The 23,557-nt window shown below is 30.4% G+C and overlaps 1 protein-coding gene across 1 annotated transcript; it reads right to left on the reverse strand.

The window, feature by feature from the left end:
• Nucleotides 1-1,556: 1,556 nt before the first annotated feature.
• On the reverse strand, nucleotides 1,557-22,777 carry LOC122500764 (tubulin glycylase 3A-like). Its single transcript, XM_043609850.1, has 11 exons — nucleotides 22,731-22,777; nucleotides 14,057-14,233; nucleotides 11,394-11,781; nucleotides 10,940-11,051; nucleotides 9,624-9,835; nucleotides 8,542-8,952; nucleotides 7,802-8,006; nucleotides 7,631-7,721; nucleotides 7,151-7,348; nucleotides 3,583-3,842; nucleotides 1,557-1,969 (listed from the first exon to the last, which is right to left on the reverse strand). Exons 1-11 carry the CDS (start codon nucleotides 22,775-22,777, stop codon nucleotides 1,683-1,685), a joined length of 2,388 nt encoding a protein of 795 aa, XP_043465785.1. The 3' UTR covers nucleotides 1,557-1,682.
• Nucleotides 22,778-23,557: the final 780 nt, after the last annotated feature.

The raw sequence follows: 23,557 nt of genomic DNA on the forward strand, positions 1-23,557 counted from the left end.
ATTCTTTTTAAAAAAAATATTCTATACATAGGAAGTTTTTAAATATTTTTTTTTTCATCTGTGTCACTGAACAGGAAATTGAAAATCTTGGCGTGAAATAATAAAAATAAAAGCCCGTAGCGACACTCAAATAAAAATGGAACAAAGCAATTGAAAATTAACAATCTAAAAGATTTCGTAATTGAATAGTTTATTTGGTTTGTACATTTTGCTCCATTCTGAAAAGTGGTGGTTTGAATTACAAATTTCATTCGAAGAACAGATTGCGGAAAATAGAATCGATTCGTTTATTTTGCGTTTCAAATATTTCTTTCAAAAGCCTCTAAATCTCGGAGTCTTTTTGGAAAATATAAACAAGTGGTCTGCAAATTAGAATATACCAAGTTTGTTGTAATAAAAGTTTAATTGTTATTAAAATTATGGATTAAAATTAGTTGTTCTATTAAAAGAAATTACATTCCGAGATGACAAATTAAGAGAATAAGTAATTTTTTAATTAATTAAACTACTGATTGGTATTAGAGTGATTAAATAATTTATTGAAAAGCAGTTAATTGACTTGATTGATAAGTCGATTCTCGAACTGATCGATTGACTCCCCCATCATTTGTTGATTTTTCATTAATTATTCTTATTAGCTGAATAACGTCTGATTCGCTGATTTTAAATTGAATTCGTCGTCTATTTACTTCATTGATTTAATAATTATTGGATTTTCAGCTTGCCGCATTTAACAATAAATTTTTTACCTGTGTAAGTATGGTATAAATGAATATAACATTTAAAAAAAGAATGAAATCTTTAATCCATAACATTGTAATTCTATAAAATTATTATTTCGAGAAGAGAAGGTAGGATTAAAATTATTCACTTAGGGCTGAAGTTGGAAATAAAATTTTCAGCTGAGGATTATTTGCAAGCTAATTAAAATAGGTGTCCAGCTCTTGGTGACTTAAACTACTTAGTATCTAAGTCTCTCTTAATATAAACTAACAGTACGGTCCGGCATTGTAAGCTTTAGTGTTGGGGTGTTCCATAAATCACTTGACCTAAGACTTTACTGGGGAATTTGATACCTAATAAAAGGTTCGCCTATTTCAGGCATTGAAATGTCTACCTTTATTCGAAATTTGAATTTTTTTAAATTTATCAGTCTGTAGCTGGTCATTGTAATATTTTACTGGATTGTGGTCATTTTTAAATAGTGCTTGTCATCGTTTGTTCTCCTGGGTGTGCCTACGAAAAGAAGCAGTTTTTATTTTAATATGCAGCGTCCATCTTCAATTAAAAACTAAGCTCTAAGAGTAGTTGTGACAAATTGGTGTTCTGTTTTACCGACTGCGGATAATTATCGACCGCAGATAACCAGAATCTGTAATTCAGTAATTAGTTCACCTGGGACTCACTAGCAAACAGAAAGCGCTGATACATGACGCGGACTTATCTGCAGATAAGCCTTTTAATCTCCTTCTTGTTTTGATTGACAAGAAGCATCTCCCCAGTAGGAAAATAATCAAAAATAGTAAAATAAGTTCCCGCATCGATGCCACAAGATAATAAAAATCACTTTAGTTATTTGTTGGAGAAAATTTGTTACAATCCTTAAAGTATTCCATTGATGCTGTATAAGTTTATTAAGGTAACTTACTTTTGATGTGAGAATATATTAAGTTTCCAGCAGCTCAGCCCTCGGAGTTTAAATAGTCGATAAAGTCAACGACTTGAGGATCCCTCAAGCGAGAGACACTAGGCGGGGCAGTCCGAGCACGATTTTCCTTGCTCCAAGGACTACAAATGATTGCCTGACTATCGTCCTGTTTCTTCTCAGGACACTCATGTAACTCCATCGACTTGCCCACGGCAAATAAACATGGCCCGAGATATGGACGAAACTCTGGTGTAGTTTGCTTATACGCTAAAGCAAATCCTCCCGTGTCGGCACTTGGGTTCAAAGGTAGATCCAGGATTACTGAAAAAAAAAGACAAGAAAAAAATGTTTCCATAAAGATAAAAATAACAATCCATGTTTTTTTCCCTTTCAACATTCTTCTAAAAATAGAACTACTTTTTTTGTTTGTTTTCAGGGGAATTATCACAACAAAAAGGAAAGCCAGCCACTCCCAAAAGCTATCTAATTTGAATAGAAAAATTTGAGATTTCAGTAAACGTTAGTAGTTTAAAAAAGTTTCAGTTTTCAATTTCTTTTTTTTTCATACAACCACTTTCTCGAGTTGATATAGTTGGCGAAACTCTGAAATTAACTTCACTCCCCAAGTCTCGCGATTTCCGATGAGTCAATCTTGGGAAAAGTCGTTGAAAGGGCCGGGAAACCGAGGTTACGAAAAGCTCAAGAGACTTGATCCTCGTCTTGAATCGAGTAAGACGTTTGGGTTTCCTCCCTATTGATAGCGCACATCTAGTTTCCAGTTCGCCTCTTCTCAAGCCAAGATTCTCTCTTCCTTCTATTATGACACCTTACAAGTCGCTTTTCCTTCTCTGTCTACCACTGACCGTATATGTTTCCAAACTTTGGAAATTCGTTTTAATGAATTTCATTTGAGAAGAGAAGTAAAAATTACGAAACTTGTTGTTGTCATTCAGCAATTAAAAGTGATTTGGGGAATAGGTTAATTTTAACTTAATAACGAATCGGAAAAGTGGGACAGTAAGACCCATATGTCTGTCCCAGATCTTTAGAACATCTTTGGGAGCTGTTTAGGATACTCTAGATTTTTTAGAACATGTTTAGAATATTTTTCAGATCCTTTTTATGATATGAGGATAAAAATAAATTTAAGGAGGATATCTCTAAGACGACTTTTACGAAATGATTGATGAACGTTCCCAAAAGGATATTCTGGGACAGCAGAAGGTTTTTGGTGCCCACTGTAATTTATTTTCCCTTTATTGTCCACTTTTCAGCAACCGTTGGATCTCCATTTCACTCACCATTCACCTAGCAAAATTTTCTCCAAACTACTGTTTGGCACTAAATTTTGTTTAAATCACTTTACGGAACGCTTTTGGAAAAGCCACACAAACTTTGTCACAGTTTGACAAAGGACTGAATGGCAAATTGTATATTTTAGCATGAAAAACCAGCTTTATCATTGTGAAACAGATCCTCGCTTCTTTCCCCAAAAAAAAAATATTTCCTCTATATCAAAATCCCATTAAAATTCGTGTCAAAATTGATTAAATCTTACGCAGAAATTCCCTTTTTTGGCAAAAAAATTTTATCTCAACATTATAGCAACAGGGTCATGTGAGAAAAAAAAGAAGCGGGAGATAAATTGCCTTTCTAAAGCTCATGCACTGAAAGGGTCTCTCGCCCTCTGATAACTATCCCTCGGTATCTTGTTAGAAATCCACAAACCCCTCTGAGTCAATGAAAACCGATTTAAAATGTTGTCCCTCGGAAATGATCTCAAGTTCTGCTTTGGCTAGGATTAGGGCGCCTCTTTTCAAAGCATTGCGAAACACCCTATCTACACGGTCACAAATTAAATTCGAATCGTTGGAGCATTAAAGAGGAGAGGAGAGCTTAGTTGGGACTTAGTATCGATTCATGTGTGTGTATACCTTTGACGAGGCTGTCCAAAACAGAGTCGTAAAGTCGTTGAGTGATTTTCGAACTCGGTGGGTGCATTCGGGGATTGGTGTTAATTTCTATGAGCCAAACAGAGAGATCTTCCATAACCATAAAATCAGCGCCATATAATTCGAAGCTACAACGACGTTTATCCATTGGTTCTTGTGCTGCTAACATTGTCATCACGATTGCTTCTGACATTCTCGGATATATCGTGTCGTAGAAAGGCTCTCCATTATAGCCCATACTTCTGTTAAATAATCATCAAACAATATTGTTTTAATATTAAAAATTTTATTTACGTTTTTTTGAATTAATAAAATTTTCAATTATCGGCCACCAGATTTTTTTCAATAAATAAAAATGTCGAATAAATCAAATTTTTGGTGTCGAAAAGCAGAATGCAAAAGATGTCTTTAAATAAAAATATTCCTCATGTTTTTTGTTATTAATTTCGAATCTAATGTCTGTTTTTAAAAATTCAAAATGGCGGATCCAACATGGCGGTTGAAAAAGATGAAAATAACTTGCATTTGCTTAAAAATTGTAACTCAGAGGTTTATGGAGTCTCTGATTACGAAAATAAAGTCAGATTTCTAAAATTCAAAATGGCGGTTCCAATATGGCGGACGAAAAATTAAAAATCACTCGGATTTGCTTGAAACTTGTTACTCAGGGGTTTTTTAGGTCGCTGATTACGAATATAAAGTCGGATTTTTAAAATACAAAATGGCGGATGCAATATGGCGGACGAAACAGTTAAAAATCAATCAGAATTGCTTGAAACTTGTTACTCGGGGGTTATTGGGGTCGATGATTACGAAAATAATGTCTGATTTTAATATTTCAAAATAACTAACAAGGGATTTGAATTTAGCTTAAAAAATACATTTAAAAACTTTTTTTGTCGTTTTGGGTCCAAAAGTTGACTTTTGATTGTAAACCAAAATTATATAAAATTGACGGTAAACATTCGGTTGGCAAATTTGACACAACAGGAGTTGTTTATAAATTGAAATACTCAGACTGCGATCATACATTTGTAGGTCAAACAAGAAGCGATTACTAAAAACAAGAATTAATGAACATCAATCCATTATTAATTTGTGAGAACACTATCATAAAGTGGTTACGAAACATGCAATTTCGAATATCAGGCATGATGATGATGATGCTTCTTTACATAATATTGATTGGCTTGATGTTAAAATTATGCAAAGAGAAATAGGGAGACCCTGAAAAATGACATTTACGAATTTTTACGATTCCCTCTCATTTTGTTACTACTGGAAAAAAGTAACTTTTTTTTATTTTGATTTTAATGCTAATATTTCTCAATCCATCTTTGGTGGTCGTTAATTCAAAATTTTATTATTATTTTAATTCCATTTCCATTAAGCAAACGCTCATAAGGTTTTGCACATTTTATTTTCATGGCAAAGATTTGTTTACGTGATATAAGCATTGTTCACTATTCGTGTTTTTGTTTGAAGGATAAACTGAATTTTTACGCGTATTGCAAATAACGTTTTGGTGGCGAGGGATTGTCAGCATTGTACTGAACTATTATTTCAATGTTTTCTTTCAGTTGTTCCCGTATTTTTTTTATTTTGTATCATTTTTTTCCCAAACAAAGTAAACTGAAAATATATTTATTTCTTTAAAAATCGATTTTTTTCAATCCTGTAGAGGATAGAGAACTTCTTCTGATAAAAAATAAAGCTCTTTAATTTCAATGAAAATGTGTCTCACCCCAACGTATTTATTCGGATTTTGCATTATTCAGTAGTGAAAAATTGAGATAGGAAAAAGGGTAATTAGAAATAGGGTGGAAAAAATATTGTTGTGGAAAGGAGATAATATTTAATATTTTAACCGTCACCTCATTTTCACTCCTTTTTCACTTCACTTCAATACTCCTCTTTCACTTCACTATAGTTACACTTTCACCTTACTTTTTTACTCCTTTCACTTCAGTTTAAATCCACTTTTATCTTATTTTCACTTCAATTTAATTCCACTTCATTTTAATTCCACTTTCAGCACATTTCTACTTTCACTTCACTTTCACAGCTTTCTCTTCACTATAGTTACACTTACACTCCTCTCATTTCACATTAAATACACTTTTACTTCATTTTCACTTCACTTTTATTCCACTTTCACCTTACTTTCACCTCACTTTAATTCCAGTTTCACTTCATTTTCACTTCACTTCAGTTCTCCTTTCACTTCACTTTCACAGCTTTTACTTCACTATAGTAACACTTTAACCTCATTTTCAATCCTCTTTCACTTCACTTCAATTACACTTTCACTACATTTTCACTTCACTATAGTTACACTTTCACCTCACTTTTACCCCTTTCACATCACTTTGAATCCACTTTTACTTCATTTTCACTTCACTTTAATTCCACTTTCACCTCATTTTCACTTCACTTTAATTCTTTTTTCACTTCACATTCACAGCCTTCACTTCACTATAGTAACACTTTCACCTCATTTTTAATTCTCTTTCACTTCACTTCAAGTACATTTTCACTTTATTTCGGTGCTTTCACTTCACTATAGTTAAACTTACACCTCACTTTCACTTCACTTCACTTTAATTACATTTTCACTCCTTTTTTATTTCACGTCGCTTTAATTGCAGTTCAACTTCGGAAGTGATATAAAAATAGAGTAAAAGTTAGATGAAAGTGAAGTGAAAGTAAAGTGAAAATAAAGTAAAAGTGAATTGATTGGCAAATATAAGTGAAGTGATTGAGAAGAGAGTGAAGTAAAAGTTAGGTGAAAATGGAGTAAAAGTGAATTTAAAGGTGAAAAAGTGAAGTGAAAATAGTGTGAATCAGAAGTAAAAGTGAAGTGAAAGTGGGGTGAAAGATGTTTAGAATTGAAATGAAAGAACGAAGAAAGTGAAGTGAAAATAAAGTGAAAGTGGTATTAGAGTGAAGTGAAAGTGAAGTAAAAGTGGTATTAGAGTGAAGTGTAAATGAAGTGAAAGTGGATTGATTGACAAATGAAAGTAGAGTGAAAGAGAAGAGAGTGAAGTAAAAGTTAAGTGAGAGTGGAGTGAATTTAAAGGTGAGAGAAAGTGAAGTGAACATAGTGTGAAACAGAAGTAAAAGTGAAGTGAAAGTGAAGTAAAAGTGGTATTGGAGTGAAGTGAGAATGAAGTGAAAGTGGAGTAAAAGTGAAGTAAAAGTGAAGTGAAAGTGAAGTGAACATACAGAAAACATTTTTCATAACTGCAAAACAAAAAATTTCTGCAAAAACAGATTATTTACAAATAATTCCAAAAATTGACAATATTTTGAAAAGTATCAAAAGAGAAACAAAGTAAGAATAATCTAATTGCTAACGCCTTGTAAAATTCTCTTGGGAAACATTAAGAGTTGAGCTTCACGTCCATAGCTTTTGATATTAAAGAGGACGTATTCGAGTCAAGTCCTCGAGTTCAGTGAAGCTTCCCTGGGGAATCGTGCAAAACGGAACGTGCCATTAAGCAAGTATCCCTCGACTGGTAAAAAAGAATAGCGATTTTCAGAAAATTACTTCAAACATTCGTTGAGCTTCTCGCAATCCCATCCTTGATCTCGAACAGTCTCTGTGGTCTCGACGACATCGCCTCTCTTTCTTCTCCTTCGCCGCTCATAGTCATACCTCTCTTGAATGGCAGTGTTACAGATGTGAATCACTTCATGGTACGAAGAAAAGCTATAGCGTTTCGAGCTGAATCGAAGAAGCGCTTCCCTTTAACAATAAGATTTCAACATTGTTCTCCATTCAACTCAGTAATTTTCATAGAAAAAAAAATTTAATATTCCAAAATATTAATACAAAAGTCTCTTTTTTTATAATTTTTTTTCCCCACAGCCAAGGCAACGTTTATCTCTCGGAAAATTTTCAATTTAACTTTCACAAAAGAATCTTCCAGTGGAAAATTTTAATTAATTTTTTTATTACCACATTGTAAAAATATGTGTATATCGAAGAAAATATGAAATATTTGATATTCTATATATGAAGTATTACTTGAAAATCCATATTGTGAGGGGAAAACTCGACGTCACGAGATACCATAAACGAATATCGAATTTCGTGCCTTGCACTAACAATGGATGCTCTAGAAAATTACAAAACATTGATAAATTAGTTTATTTGTAATTTATATCTCCACACTGGGCACACAATCTATCTATATACCAATATATTTTTGAATGATAAAATAATCCCTCGGTTTTGCCTCCACACGCTGTTGAATTTCCTTTAGATTATGTGAAATACTGATTCCAACTCCACAACATAGATAATTTGGTTTTAAAATCCATACATTTCTTGTTCCATTTAAATTGTACTGACAATCGACTTCTTTTAATTGTTCCAATATAGAAACGGCCGCTGTATACGCCTCCTATCATCAGTAATAAATTTTTTTTCAATTTTTTTTTTTATTTCACCTATGGAATTTACAAAAATGGTAAAAATTAACAAGTATCAATGCGAGCATTCAACTATGAAAATATTTCAAATTTTGTCGTTGTCGATTCCACATCAGAAATTATTGGTTTTCAATTTTAAGAAATATCGCATACTTTTCCCTTTTGAATTCGGAGAAAATTCTTTTAGAGATTTTGAACAAATCGAAATGCTCTCGATGAAAAAAGGAGATTTGTGAAATTAGACGAAATGTGAGTGAGAAAAGTCTAAATTGAAAATCTGCGGGAAAACAATGGTTCGTGACAATAGAGATAAATGGAAATTAGGTCAAACAAGTAAGGTGTTAGTTGAAACCACAAAACTTGTTCATCCAACGGATCAGATTCTCCTAAGCTGCTCTTGAGATTGGATAATTGAACAATCGGAAGAAACGGCAACAAGGGTTAGTAAGAGTAGAAGTAGAATAATCCCAAACGAGAGATTCACACCTTGAATCCAGATTGAACGCTCATCGTAGTATTACTGCCACTGGTACTGCTGCTATTGCCACTGGAATTCTCGTCCACTTTAAGCAGTGAATTGTAATCATCACAAAAGCATTTCCATTCGTCTTCACTGATGATATCTTCTGAATCGTGATGATCGATATTCTCCTGTTTCAGTTCGGCTACATATTCCTCGCAGCGTTTAAGAGCAAATTCCACATGAGCAATGTCCAACATCGGTGGAAGTGTATCACAATCTTTGTCCACGCTTTGCACGAACCATCGCAAAAGTCCCGCTGCGGCTGTTCGACGAAAATCTTTTATGAAGTCGGTCAGCTCTCTTGAAGGGTTGAAGCTACGTGGAAAGTTGACATCTGCTACGTCCTGCTCGTATAACCACTGAAAGTCTTGTAAAATGTTCGCCATTCCCAGCTACAATCATAAAATCCAATTGCTTTTATAGTGCTTTTATGGCTCAATTGCACCCCGCTAGAAGTTACGAAATTTGAAACTCATCTGTTTCAGTGCTTCCTTTCAACGCCTTCTTTAATTTTTCACGAATTCTATCAATTATTGTCAACTCAAATGGAAAAAGTAGAATGAGGCAGAAAAATTATTCAGTGCTACAACAAATTTTTTTATCAATAAGGTACTCATTATTACCCTAGAGCAATAATAGATAATTATAGACAATAAAGTGATCATTATTGCCCTAGGGTGATAATGAGTGCCAATCATGGTCAATAAAGTACTAATTATTACCCTAGAGCAATAATGGATAATTATAGACAATAAAGTGGTCATTATTGCCCTAGGGTGATAATGAGTGCCAATCATGATCAATAAAGTACTTATTATTACCCTAGGGCAATAATGAACTTCGAATTACAAGATTTCGATCTTCAAGATTTGATGAATCAATTTTTTGAACTTTACGATTCAGAATTATTTTTTTAAAGAGTTAATTGTTTAAAATATGTACGTTTTTGAAAACCTAAGCCTTAGAAATCAAAGATTTAATTTTCTTCAAAAAAAAAATTATCTTTAATTATCTTCACTTCCAGCAGGGTATTTAGTTGAATTTTAAAAGAAGAAAATTATACTTTCGATGTATAGGTAGCTGAATTCTGTAATCTATTCAAAAGTATATTGCTTTTTATACTGCTGTCCCATTCAGTGAAATTATTGCGACAGTCCCAAATGAAGTCCGGATCTGTGTGACACAACATTGCGAAAATTAATGCTTTCTCATTCAATGTACCATCGGATTGTTGAATATCCCCTAGAGATTTGCTCTCTAAGCATGGATTTTGACCTGAAAAAAAAGAAAGAAGTATATAGTGTTGAAAAAAGACGACTTTCAATTTAATTTCAATGCCATAAATTTTCTTACTCGAAATGAAAAAGTTTTTTCGTTTTTTATTTTTTTTTGTTTTCCTACTTTTTATTATACCTTTTATAAATTTTTAAACTTTGGTCCAGGATTACGTAGCTTAATACTTTGAAACTCAGGTTTTTTTTTATAACACAACGCTTTTTTAATTTTTATCAAATTTTCATAATTTCAAAAATTTCGAATCCATTTTTAATGACGTTTATTTATGTTATTATTTAATTATATTATTATTAAAAAATTGTTTATTTATTTACTCATAATTTCATTATGCCCCAAAATTTCAAACTGAAAATTATTTTTAATAATCAAGAACCCCAAAAACCAGAGAGAAATCTTACATAACCTATAAATCTTGCAAATTTTGTCAGACATGTTGAATTCGCCATTTTGAATTTTTCATGCCATAAAAATATATTTTATATTTATTTCATAATAATCCTTTGACCAAGTGTTAAATATTATTTTTTAAAAATTTGAAAAGTTATAAATTTTTTGAATAAAAAAAATGTAAAGTAATTAAAAAGTTAAATTAAAAATTAATAAAAGTTTTTTTTTATGAAAAATTTAAAAAATGTGGAGTAATTACAAATTAAGTGAGATTAAAAATTAGAAAAAAGTTTCTTTTATGAAAAATTAAAACAAAAGTTGAAGGAATTACAAAAAATAAAAAAAAAATTTATGGAAAATTAAGAAAAAAAATTTGAAGTGACAACGGAAAGAAAAAAAATTCTCTGACTGGATTTTATGTGTTTTTTTTCTTTTTAGCAGAGAAATTGACACAAAGTATTGGGAGGAAGAGAGAGAAAAAAAATCTAAAGACCCAATTGGAGTGAAATTATGTGTGAGAAAATTTTCCAATGAAGCGTTTAGATTTTCACAAAACGACGTTTAAACTGAATTGAAAAGGAGGTGGTGGTACGAGATGGAGCCAAAATAACAGCCTCTTTGGTATGCATCTCCTCGTGTTTTACCAAGGACAACGGAAAGTCCACTCAAGAAACTATTTCAAGCGCAAAATCTAACCATATGGAAGTGATCTTGTTTTGCTGCTCTCGTACTTCTGGATCCATCCTCTATTTTCTAAAGCTTCTCTCAATTTCGGTAGTTCCCCACGTATTAAAAAGACTTTATGTTTCTGTATTCGAAAAGAAAAAAAATTTTATGCTTCTATATTAATCGGATTTTTTTGCAAAAAAGAATGTTTATATTTTTTTGTATAAAATTATTTCAAACTGTTTATAAAAATTTTATTTTAAACTATTTTTAAAAAATGTTTTAAACTAATTGAGAAATTTTTAAAAAAATTTTTAAACTGTTTCAAACTGTTTCAAACTGTTTTCAACAAATGTTTTATTTAACAACATTTTTAAAAATAGTTTTAAACTATTTTAATTAAAGAAGAATAATTTTATTTAATGATGCACTTCGAGCGAGTCTAGTAACAGATTTTTTTTATAATCTATTATAAAAAATTTACCTTGACTGCATTCTTAACTTTATTTTCCACTTTTCGACAAATTTCCTTCTTGATAATTTCCTTTCTAAAGCAAAAACTCTCCACTCTTGAAGGGGAGGAAAATAAATTTTCCCTTTTTAGCGATTCTTTTGATGACTTAGAACACAGGAACATGTGTGCCTTGATAGAGTTTTCGTGCTCAACGCCAGAAATTGCAACAACTGTGTTTTCATTCGCATCCGGTGTTAACCACTGCTCTCGAGGATACTCAAGTCGATTGTATGGATTAATGGGACTATCCTTTCTCACCAGTACTTCTGTCGACAAATTTTCACAACTTTCTTTATCCTTCTTCCATTCACTCGATGAAGTTGCGGCATTTTCTTTTTTCAAAACAAATTTATTGTTCCTGCAGTGCCAAAAAAAAAAGAAAAATACACTTTTATCTCTAATTACGAATTCTCTGGTGCAAAAAAAATGAAAGAGGGAAAAAAAGGAAGAATATTTTATGTCAGCAATTGGAAGAAAAGCTATAAGTTATTTCCAATTTTATATACCGTAGAAGAAATTCTCGAATAGTATTTTGAAAAAAAATATATGCAAATCACTCGCCGGGAAAAAGATGTTGGAAAAAAACACGGAGAAAATAATTCCTACAGTGCGTCAGAGGATTTAAAATCATTTCTTAAAGCAAACACGTAGAAAAACTAATTTCGTTTTCAGAATATTAATTTCCCGATAAATGTTCTTTCCCAATTCTTTATTTTATCAATTTCATTCTAGAAGTGAATTTGGAAAAAGCAATAACGCAGTTTTCTTTTTTTATTTTCATATCAATTTTTGTCAATTACGAATATCGCGAAAGCAAAAAAAAAAATCGTTTGTAAGAGAAAGTACCTTTGGCTCCACTAAAGTGAACTAATGTGGAACAAGAATTTTCATTTAAAAAAATATAAAATAAAAGTAAAGGTAAATAAATTTATTCCAAGTGGCTATTTATAAGCATTTTCTGTTAATAAACAAAGAACCACGAGTTCTAAAGAACATAAGACGGAAGTTAAAGGGAGGAATGTGTACGAAAATTACGGAAATTTCTAAAAATGTAAATGTCGAATTTAAGATGTCGATTTAGATTGCGAAACGTCACGCCTCACGTGACCGCTTGATATACATAGAGTCTTAAAGTGGGATAAATCAATAGCGCTTTTCAAACTCGACAACGTTCGACAAGATTCATTCACTCACTCTGATATTGCCAGAGCAGCAGTAGCAGCAGCAGCTAGATGGTGAAAATATACATACGTTTCATGACAAGTCAACAAATGCTTTCAAAATATTGATCAATATTGAAATAAACAGGTCTTAATAATAACACACAATTGCGTTCATCAAAGTAACACAACTTTCCTTCCTCTTCAAACAACTTTTTGCGGTAAGCTACAAACTATTTTTAAATTATTTTTCTAATTTCGTACAAATCAGGAATTTTTTCTGTCTCTGAATAAAATTTTTCTCTTTACTAATAATTATAAATATATAATGAAAATATTTTGCTTGAATGTATTTTTTTTCCTGTTGCCAGAGTGGAATCGAGATAGTTTGTCTTGATGAGTAAGTCTAAACTACTACAGTAATTGATAAGTTGTTTTGATGAGTAAATCTAAACCATTACAGTACCAGTCATCTTTAATTGATTTTAGGATTTTTTTTACCAGATTGCCAAGTCAATGTAAAATTTAAAAAATTAAAAATGGCGCATTTAATATGAATGAGATTTTTTTATTAACATTTTTTTCTGTCTCTGAATAAAAATTATCCCTTTACTAATAATTACACATATACAATAAATAATTAAAAATTTTGCTTGAATGTATTTATTTTTTCTTGCATTAACAACATATCGGCAAAGTAGACTCGAGATAGTTTTTTTGATAAGTAAGTCTACACCATTACAGTACCAGTCAGTAAAACCACAATTTTAATTTTTTTAATTTCAAAGAAATTAAAATAAGAATTTTTCAAAAACAAACTTTTTTTGAATTTTTCTGTTAATATTATTTAAAATTCCAATTTTCTAAAATTTTAATTTGAAACCTTATTATGCAATTCAATTATTCTTCAAAAGGCAAAGCTTCTAAAATTCAATTATTTTAAAAAATTTTAAGTAAAATTTGTTACATAAAAAATTATTTGTTAAATAAATTATATAAGTAAGAATTTTATAATAGTTCTCTAAGAATTAAATTATTTCGAATAAATTCAATTCCATATTCTGTAAAAATTAATTATTGTGAGAAATAACAAAAATTTAAGGTTGTATTCGAAATTCGTGGTCATTTCAAAGTTTAAAAGGAAAACAAGCATAAAAACAGAAAAAGAAATTCAGGAAGAATGAAATATTTTTAAAGATTACTGGACGAGAAATTAATTAAATTAAATTGAAACATAGAAAATGTAATAAACAATATGTATATAAATATTTATTTATCAAATCAAATTTAAGTTTGGAATTAATTTAATTTAATTAAATTATGCTTTTTAATTAAAATATCAGAATACACAATAAATGATAAAATTTACTCTTTTAGTAATAATAGAAAAATATAGAAAATGTGAAACAAGAATAGAATTAAATTATTCAAGTAATTTTATTAATAAAAACGAAAAGATATTTCTTTAATTACTTGAGCAAAAAATCTCTTGACAGTGATCGACTCTCATTTTGAGACAAGGAATAATAAATGAAATTCTCAAATTTCTCCTTTCGTGCATCTTCTGCATTTGAATGATTAGGCAATTCCAATTTAATTCCTCCTGCTTTCTTCGAATGACGTTTCTTGTCTGTAATTTTTCCTGAATATCTATGAAGAGCAAGTTCTTTAGAATTTTTCGGTAAGAATTTCTTTTCCATTGATATTTTAAATTCAGCCTTGACATTTAATTATTTGACACATTTTTAATTTTTCCCCTTTTTTCCAAATAAAAATTTTACAAAATTAAATTTTCCAAACAGTAAAACTTAACCAAACAAATTTTGTTGACATGAAAATTTTGTAAAATGAATATTGACGTTGTTTTGTTTGTTTTACTATAGGTATTATAATATTGTAATTGTAAATTAATTATTAAATTACTAAATAATATCATTTCCAAAATATAGAATAAGAGATAAATTAATTTTGAAACAAAATTTCAATAGTAAGTATTGATCAATCACAATTGAGAGAATTGTTTAAATAATTTAGGTTAATTTAAATAAAACTTTTAAAAAATGTACTTAAATCTGTGAATATTATTTAACTGTTATATGGTAAGTAAAATTGCGTTAAAACGGATGAGAGAGAAATAATTTTTTCAGACATTTTCCAAAATTGATTTATTATACTTCATTGTGTGTTCGAATATTATTAATTTTTGGTTCATTGATGCTCAATGCGTGTAGAAGGTTATAAAGTAAATGGAGGTATAAAATTTATAATATTAATTATAAATTGAACTGATAGTGTGAAGGTAAAATAGTTTTTATTAAATGTTCAGAAACTGTATACAGACATATATTGTGTAAATTAAAAAAATTTTATATCATATTGGAAATTCGTTAAAAACAATAATTAAAATCAAGGAACAACAATGAGTTGAAAAATTTAACATTCTACCCAAGGAGAAATTTTTTTCTGTTGTAAAGAGAAAATTCCCATTTTACAAATATTATCTTCTACAGTAAGAATTTCAGAAACTATTTATTAATAAACTTTCCTCTGAACATTTCGTACTATAATAATTTTTTTTTCATCTTCTTATATAACATAAAATGTTTTTTTTTTATATATAAAGTTTATCATCTTTTTACAACGGTCCAAATAACGGCAGCTGCTTTTATCTACTAAACATTACCTTCTGGAAGTAAACATATCATTCGCGTTCGTAGCTCGATAACACTTAAAAAAAAGAGTCTTGTGAAGCCTCGATAAAGCGCCACGTGTAAAGAACTGCTCTCGTTTTAAAGGTACGTTCCACAGAGTTCGGATAAAAGGAAAAGGAAAAAAATAGAACAGTGGAAATGAGAGATTGCAAAAGCTTTAGATCAACACGTGATCTGATTTTTTAGGACTTCCAAAGCTAGTACGACATTTGGATCGCAAATTTCACCATAGTGGAGTGCCTCAAGCTTTATGGTTTGCATTTTGTCCTCTCCTTAGTGTCTCTTCTTCGTAATACGAGAATGGCAAGATAGATGCCACTTGCATTACAAATTTACTCAGTGGGTGGGAGTTGGGAGTGAATCAGATCATTCCCAACAAACTCAAACTACTGGACAAAAGTGATTTTATCAAGCGACGTGATTCGAATACATTCAAGTATTTAAATATCAAGAAATACTCAGAAGCTCATTTAAAACTTTTTCACACTTTTTATTTCATCATTAAATTCTATATTGAAAAATATCTGAAAGTAAGAGAAATACGAAAGAAAAACAAATAATTGAAATATTTTTCTTGAATGTATTTTTTTGGATTAACAACAGCATATCGCCAAAGAAAAATCGAGACAGTTTGTCTTGATGAGTAAGTCTAACCATAACAGTACCAGTCATTGATAAGTTGTTTTGATGAGTAAGTCTAAACCATTATAGTAACAGTCATTGATAGGTTGTTTTTATGAGTAAGTCTAAACCGCTACAGTACCAGTCATTGAAAGGTTGTCTTGATGAGTAAGTCTAAACCACTACAGTACCAGGCATTGCATTTGTCTTAATTGCATAGTTTATTAAATTATTCATTTATTAATTTGGACAAAATAAATTCTTTTCTATTTTACATTAGATTTAAAGCAATTAATCTTTAATAATTTTCTTGCTACTTTTGTAATTTCTTTTGATTTATTTCACTGGGCAAGACCATCTTGACTGTTTTAAAACTCTTTAAAGTTGAGAACTGGGATAAAGAACAAATTTAACGGGGAATTTAGTAGCAGATTGTGAAGTTCACGTTAGAAGTGAAAGTCTAGATAGGAGAAGCTTTAGTAAAAAGTGCTGAATTGTTGATTAAGAAATGTAGAGGTAAAATTAAAATCGTTTAAAGTAATTGAGAATTATCTCTTTTTAGGTCAGGTCTTCTTCTAAATAAAAAACCCTGAACAAATTTTTATTCTATTGCTTTACAATCAAATGGCTATTCAATTAAGTTATCGAACAAAAGTTCAAACTTTTTTAAGCTCCAACTAGGGTGGTATTCTTAAAGAAATAATTTGAACCAAAAATCGAAAAATTTAAAAATAGAAAGAAAGGCTTTTGACATATCATTGTATGTCTTTTGTAGCCTCAGGGATAGATTCCTTGAGAGCAAAATCAAGTACAAAAAAAAATTACTACATCGACTCAACCTATTTGGCACTGTTTTTGAAACTAGACGTTCTCATATGTTTCAGGATATAATCAGGAATAGAAGTAAATATTCTATATAAAACTTTCTATTCATATTTACTTTTCTAGAACATAAAAAAGATAGTATCGATTCAAGTCATACGTATTCTGTATCCTCTCTACGAATATAAAAATTTTACGTCTTTATGCAAAATCAATGCTCCAATTACTGGAGAATATTTACTATTTAAAAAATAAAATTCCATTGCCATGAATGAAAGAATATTTTCGATTCTTCTATTGTTAAACTCCTTTTTTTAACCGTTTTAGCAAACTGTTACTTCTGTGTTATGAAATCCACATCTTTGTAGGTAGTGAAAAGGTCGTTTCAATACAATATACCCTTTTTTTAAATATCTCAGTTGGAGATAAACCCTTTTATGGTTTGTTTAATTTATTATAAATTTGAAAAATTTACGCTAGGTGCTAAAGGGTGAAATTAAAGTTTGAAATTGAATAGACATTGTTTATTGTTGTGTTGAATTATGAGCTGCGATAGAATCTCCGTTCGGAAGCCAGTGTCACTTTAGTTGTATTTTGACTGGCGCTTACTTGTCAACGGTAGTGCTGAGTAAACACCTGAGGCAATTTGGAACGAGTGGATGCTTGAGATGTAACTTTGCTGCGTTATAATATGCCGTAATGGAATTATTGGATTATCCCATGGACCACAGTCTGTTTCTCGAGGGCCGCGTGCTTCTATATCCGGAGGAGTGTCGTAATTGCCTCAGCGCCAAATGCGTTAGTTGCTGCAAACTGGTTAGTTTAACTAAGCACTGAATAAGACCAATCACTAAGGTAGTTATGGTTCTCTAAATACAGAATTTGAATTTTATTTCAATATTCTCTGTTTTAAAGCAATATCATATCGAACTTCCACGAAATTTTAACGTCAAGAAAAATATGATACCTTCAACCAGAAAGTTTGTTTTGATGAGTGAGTCTAAACCAGTATTTTACCAGCAGATTTTTTTAAATATCAAGGTTTACTGTCATTAAAGCAATATTTCACAAAGTTTAAATCATAACAGTCCTTACAATCATATCGAACTTCCTCGAAATTTTAACGTCAAGAAAAATATTATGCCTTCAACCAGAAAGTTTGTTTTGGTGAGTAAGTCTAAACCAGTATTGTACCAGCTGATTTTTTTTCAAAATGACTGCAAAAATATATCAAAATTTATATTACTACTTTCTGTCCAATTCCTTCCTCAAATTTCCAATAATTTTATGGAAAAAATTTGAAAGCTTTTGAAATTTCAGTTATTGGAAAAATTTTTCTAAAAACTATAATAATAACTTTCTCGAAATATTCTCCGGGTTATTTCGAGAAATGTAGAGTTTACTACATATTTTTGTTTGTAAATCTGCAATAACTGAGAAAATAAGTAGAAACTTGAAAAATATGTCTTTGTTGTTGTGAATACAACAATGGGTGTGTGAATATACGAAAAATACAAAACGTACACTCGTTTCAATCCTTTTTGCAGATTTCTATTTACGTTTTCCACCGTAGAGAAAGTGGCAATTTCAGGAATAGGAAAGAAGCATCGCTATACTTTTCACAGAGAGAAGAATCATTTCGTAAACTTGGTAAACAAACAAAAAAAACAGAAGAAAAGAAAAGAAAAATTCTTGTCGCACAGAAAAAAGTTTCTGAATTCAAGGCTCCCTGGAAAACTCTTTTTATAGTAACCTTTTAATCGAAAAAATCATAACTTTCAAACAAAAACTGCTTTTTCAACAAAAACAAGTTACGATCCTCGAAATGAAAAAAAAAGATAAACTATCTGTAAAGTTTGAAAAAGAGAGAGAAATAAAGTTGGTTTTTTAATTACTTTTTTTAATAAAATATTTTATTCGTACTGAAAAATCTATTTAATTATATAAATTTCATACGTCATTCTACTTTTAATGATTTATTGTTGTATATGTCTACTTATAAAACAATATTAATGAACTTTTTATTCAATCAATGGCTGGACTTGAAAAAAGAGTTAAGATTTTAATTGGCAAATTCTTGAAATTTTTACAAGTTGATAATTGTGCTTTCTATGACGACTGATTGAACTATCAGCGAGACGCGACGATTAATTTTTCGTTTGACTGACTCAACTACCTTTCGTATCCATTGACCTGTATGCTGATTGTGTAATAAATAAATTCTTTGATTGTGTTAATTTAATTAAGTAATTCCAATACTTTTTATGTTCGTCTTAGACATCTTTTTCATAGACTAAGAGTTCTTTCGCTTTTCGAAAAAAATAAAATTTCTATATAAACTAAATTCTATTCAGAAGTAAAACAAATTTTTAAATTGGACTTTTTTGTTAAATCGAATACCTAAATTTTAGAATTATAAATTTACTACCGCTAATTAATAGAATAGAATAAAATATACGAAAATTTTAAAAGAAAATAAAATCTTCTACACTGTTTTTTTTTTAAATCTCTACTTTACAGAAAAATGTGGAAATTAAGTGCTTAATTAAATACAGCGTGAAAAGTTTTACAAGGGATAAGATAAAGAGACTCTCGTACCAAATTTTTTTCCGTCGAAAAAAAAAACAAGTAACAAAAATGTAAAAAGGAAAAAACAAGAAATGCTTTTTTCTAGAGTAATTAACCATTTTCGTAAAAGAAAAGGCGTTGAGAAAGTACAGGAGAAAACACAAGTAAAAGAAAAAAAGAGACGTTGCGATTTCTTTTCAAAAGGAAAAATAATTAAGGGTTTCTATTTTTTTCGTAGAAGAAGATGTCTTCTGTCTCATTTCATTTCCCGCGGGAGAATTTCGCTTGCAAAGAAATGACCTCTACAATTTTGCTCACTTTTTTTTACTAGCGCGCATTTATATACATAGTACTTTTCAAAAGAGAAAATTTTGCGCATGAAAAAATTTCTAAAAATATAAATTTTTCAACTAACAGTTAAAATGAAAATTAAAAGTCACACATTAAGTTAAAAAGTTTTTAATAATGTTGAGTGAACATTTTTCAATTAAGCACTTTTATTAAGCGACTAAAAAAAAGTATAGGATGCATTTTGAGGCGCAAAGTGAGAATAGGATATTTTAATTTAAACTTTTTGCACTTTATAGTCTTTCTGGAGCTTATGTTCGTGAAACTAAAACTGTTTCCAAAGTTCCATTTTCTCTTTTGGTTCATTTTTTTAAAAATATAATTAAAATAATGGATAGTCTAACCAAAGTGGCGCATATATTCTATATATATGTATGTATATAAAAGTATATAATTGTGGAAGAAAAGCTTAAAAGCATACCAGGAGTTTTTTTATTAGGGAGTGAACTGGGTGTGGTTACTTAGTTAATACGTTGACGTATATACTTCATCATGGGTATATAAAACAAACTGGAAAATGTAAAAGATATTCGTCTGGACGAAATTTTCGCATTTTATAAAAAAAGAAAAGTTCTTTTTTATGTTAGAAAAATTATACTATGTATACTAAAAATATTTTTATATGTTAATTATATTTTTACAGATATTAAACTTCGAAATCTGCAAATAGTCAAGAGGGGAGAGTAAGGAATAGGGCACTAGAATAAATTAAACTTTTCTTTGGATCTTTTGAATTTTTCTGGATTCAAAAAAGAATCTAAAAATTGGATAGAAAAAAATAATTAATAGGTTTTTTAGCGGATTAATAAACTGTACAACTAGGACCAATCCAACGACTGGCATAATAATGGTTTAGACTTACTCATCAAAACAAACTTAAAATTTTTTGTCTTGAAGAGACAATTGATGTCTCGTGTTTGAAATTCACGTTAAAGGCAGTAGTCTCCTTTAGAAGCTGAAAAAAGCGTTTTTTCAGCAATTTTTTTGAAGGGGAAGGAAATGAATGCAGTAAACGAAATTTTTAGGTGATATTCTACTATATTTCAGCTTAAAAAAACAATTTTTATTATTAAAAAATATTGAAATTCTTCTAAGTTATAACAATTTTTGTGGTGCGCCTTCAGTCTGCACTTGCAAATCGGTGCCGGTGATGGAGGTCGTGCGATGCATCTGAAACAGTCAAACCAAATTTTTGTTAATTTTTATAAGTTTCTTTTCTACTTTCAAAAGAAGTAGTTTAAATAATACTTTTGTCCAACTATTTTAGTTCAAATAGAAGATAATTTAATACTGAAGCTAGATCACTTTGATTTTTGCTGATTGGACAAATATTCTTTTTGCTATCCTTCCTCGTCTTCGAAGAAGAAAATCTGAAGAGGTGTGAAAACAGGTAAATAAATCCGGAATACCGAAGGGGAAGACATCATGGAAACACCAATTGTGTGGCTTGACTGCCACCTGACCAGTTACAACTGGTGTACCCTTCTTAAAATGAATACTTGTGTTGACCTTTGTTTGGATCGGCAGTAATTGCTATTGTTCGCAGGTGACCCACAGAGATGAAGCAGGGAGCCTCTGTAACCTGCTATGGGGTACTCTCAACAATGCCCATATTTTGCTAGACTACCCATGATACAAAAAATTAATTAAATGAAATAGAAAAGTAGAAAATTACTTACTTCTGGCTCTATGTAAAAATATAAAAACTTTAATGATAAAAAAACATTTTCCCCCCATTTATTCTTGGGCACATTCGACATCTCATGAGGTACGTGTAGACTTTGTACTTTTCGGTTAGCGACAACAGCTGCTTTTATTAGAGGTTCGGCGCAATCTAGGGACGTGTGCAGGCGGCATTACGTGACTTCACTATTGATTCGATAAGTCGAAACTTTGAAGAAAGACAAATCACGAAGGTCTGGCGAGCTCGTAATCCCAGCTTCCTAGGAAACAAGCTCAATTACCTCAGTAGTGCGCGATGGGTGGCAAGCAACCAGCGAACCAGGTATGCATTTGTCTTCCTCGAAAGCAACTCTTGAAATTTATGTTTGACACTTTCCTTCTCAATTCAGCCAGAAATACTATTCGTAATAATAAATTCACCAATTACCTTTATATGAACAAAAGAAGTATACTTTATCGAGTTACTCATGCAACACGGAATTGAGAATAATTAATCGAATGTAATAATGAATTTTGCTAATCGAATATTTGGACTACATAACATATCTGTTGTAATCAAATCCATCAATGCCTTCACCAATTCATTTCCATTTCAAATAAAATATCTCTTTCACTGGTATAATACATTACCGCAGTTCCTAATTTAATTAAACTAATCCGTTAAATTTAGGACGAGTTTGATGAATTAATTAACAATGTTATCAATATTCCCAAAATTGATATTAAATCTAATTAGAATTAACTTCACCTCGTTCTATGTCAAATATTTTTTAACATTGTGCTTTTTGTTCTCGAATGTCTTTTTGTTCTTCTGGATTAGAAGATTATCGAAATAAAATTAAATTGACCAAAGTCAACTGGTGTAGCTTTCGCTAAATCTGAACTCCAGTATAAACTTCGTCTAAACTCTAGACTTGACAACCATTGTTAGTTTTGTCATAGCATATCACGTATTATAAGCGAAAATCATCGTGGAATGTGCTTCTTGGCACACATGTAATCGGATGTGAATCTCGATTATTCAAGAATTCCAGGCAAACGAATTTATCCAGCAACTTGTCAAATCTGTCAAACTATATTTACTTCAGTGTCATACGGTGAAATAGGAGCAGTTCGTGTGGCGTCACAGGCATGCAAAATATATCGAATCTAGTGAACGAGTATTTGCACATTTTAATTGACATTCGATGACTTCAATGCATTAGGCTTTGGTTACCTAATTAAAGGTACGCCTTTTTTATGCATTAAAGTATCTATCATTGTAATATTTTACTGGATTGTGGGCATTTTTTGTTCGTCGTTTGCTCTCCTGGGTGTGCCAACAAAAAGAAGCAGCTTGTATTTTAATATGCTTGTCCATTGTGTTAATGACTAATTTGTTGTCCAGTATTCACTCCATACCACCGAAAGCCAACTTCAATCCTGGATCAAGACCTTTCATTTTCTAATATCATTATTTTTGTTTGCAAGTTTTTTTACTTTATCATCTAAAATTTTAATTAGTTCATTTAATGACTTACAAATTTAATTTTAATAATATTGTCTTATAATAGTACAATGAGTGAGATACCTTTTTAACTAAAGTTCTGTCATGTTTGCAATGACAAATAAAACGTTATAACAAAGTAAACTATAAGAATTGGTACGAAACTAAATTCTTGCTATGGTACAAACAGTTCCTGTTGATATTGGAAATTTTTTTTCTTGTTTTTTCGCTTTATCTTCAGTTTCATTCTGTATTTAACTTTGAAAGGTAACATAAACTTGAAGCTCGCTTAGCGACGAAGCAAAAGGTAGCGGGTAATTTCTTCCATACGTTTTTTTCTCTCCACAGGTTTAAAAAGTACCGTTGTAATAAATCTCAAGCGTACTTTGTACCTTAGAGTCAACACTTGAAACTTCATAACTTCCCTCTTGAATTCTTCGTGGAATAGGGCAGACCATTCGATGCAGCAATAGCTTTTTCTTCGAAGTAATAAAGTTATTTTTCTACTTTAAAGTACCCACTATCAACTTAAAAGTATATAATATTTAACTCTTCTATTGTAAACATTAATATATTCCCCAAAATAACTTTTTGCTAATAAAAAAATTTATCTTAAAGTCGTTAATAAAAATTTTCATATTCTCAACATTAAAATTGATCTCTGCTTTTCAAATAATTGGAAAACTTATTAATTTTATCGCGAAGAAAATACTCATTAAATTAAAAAAAAATGGG

The sequence above is a fragment of the Leptopilina heterotoma genome, unplaced genomic scaffold, assembly GCF_015476425.1.
Source record: "Leptopilina heterotoma isolate Lh14 unplaced genomic scaffold, ASM1547642v1 Lhet_191, whole genome shotgun sequence".
NCBI classification, from domain to species: domain Eukaryota; kingdom Metazoa; phylum Arthropoda; class Insecta; order Hymenoptera; family Figitidae; genus Leptopilina; species Leptopilina heterotoma.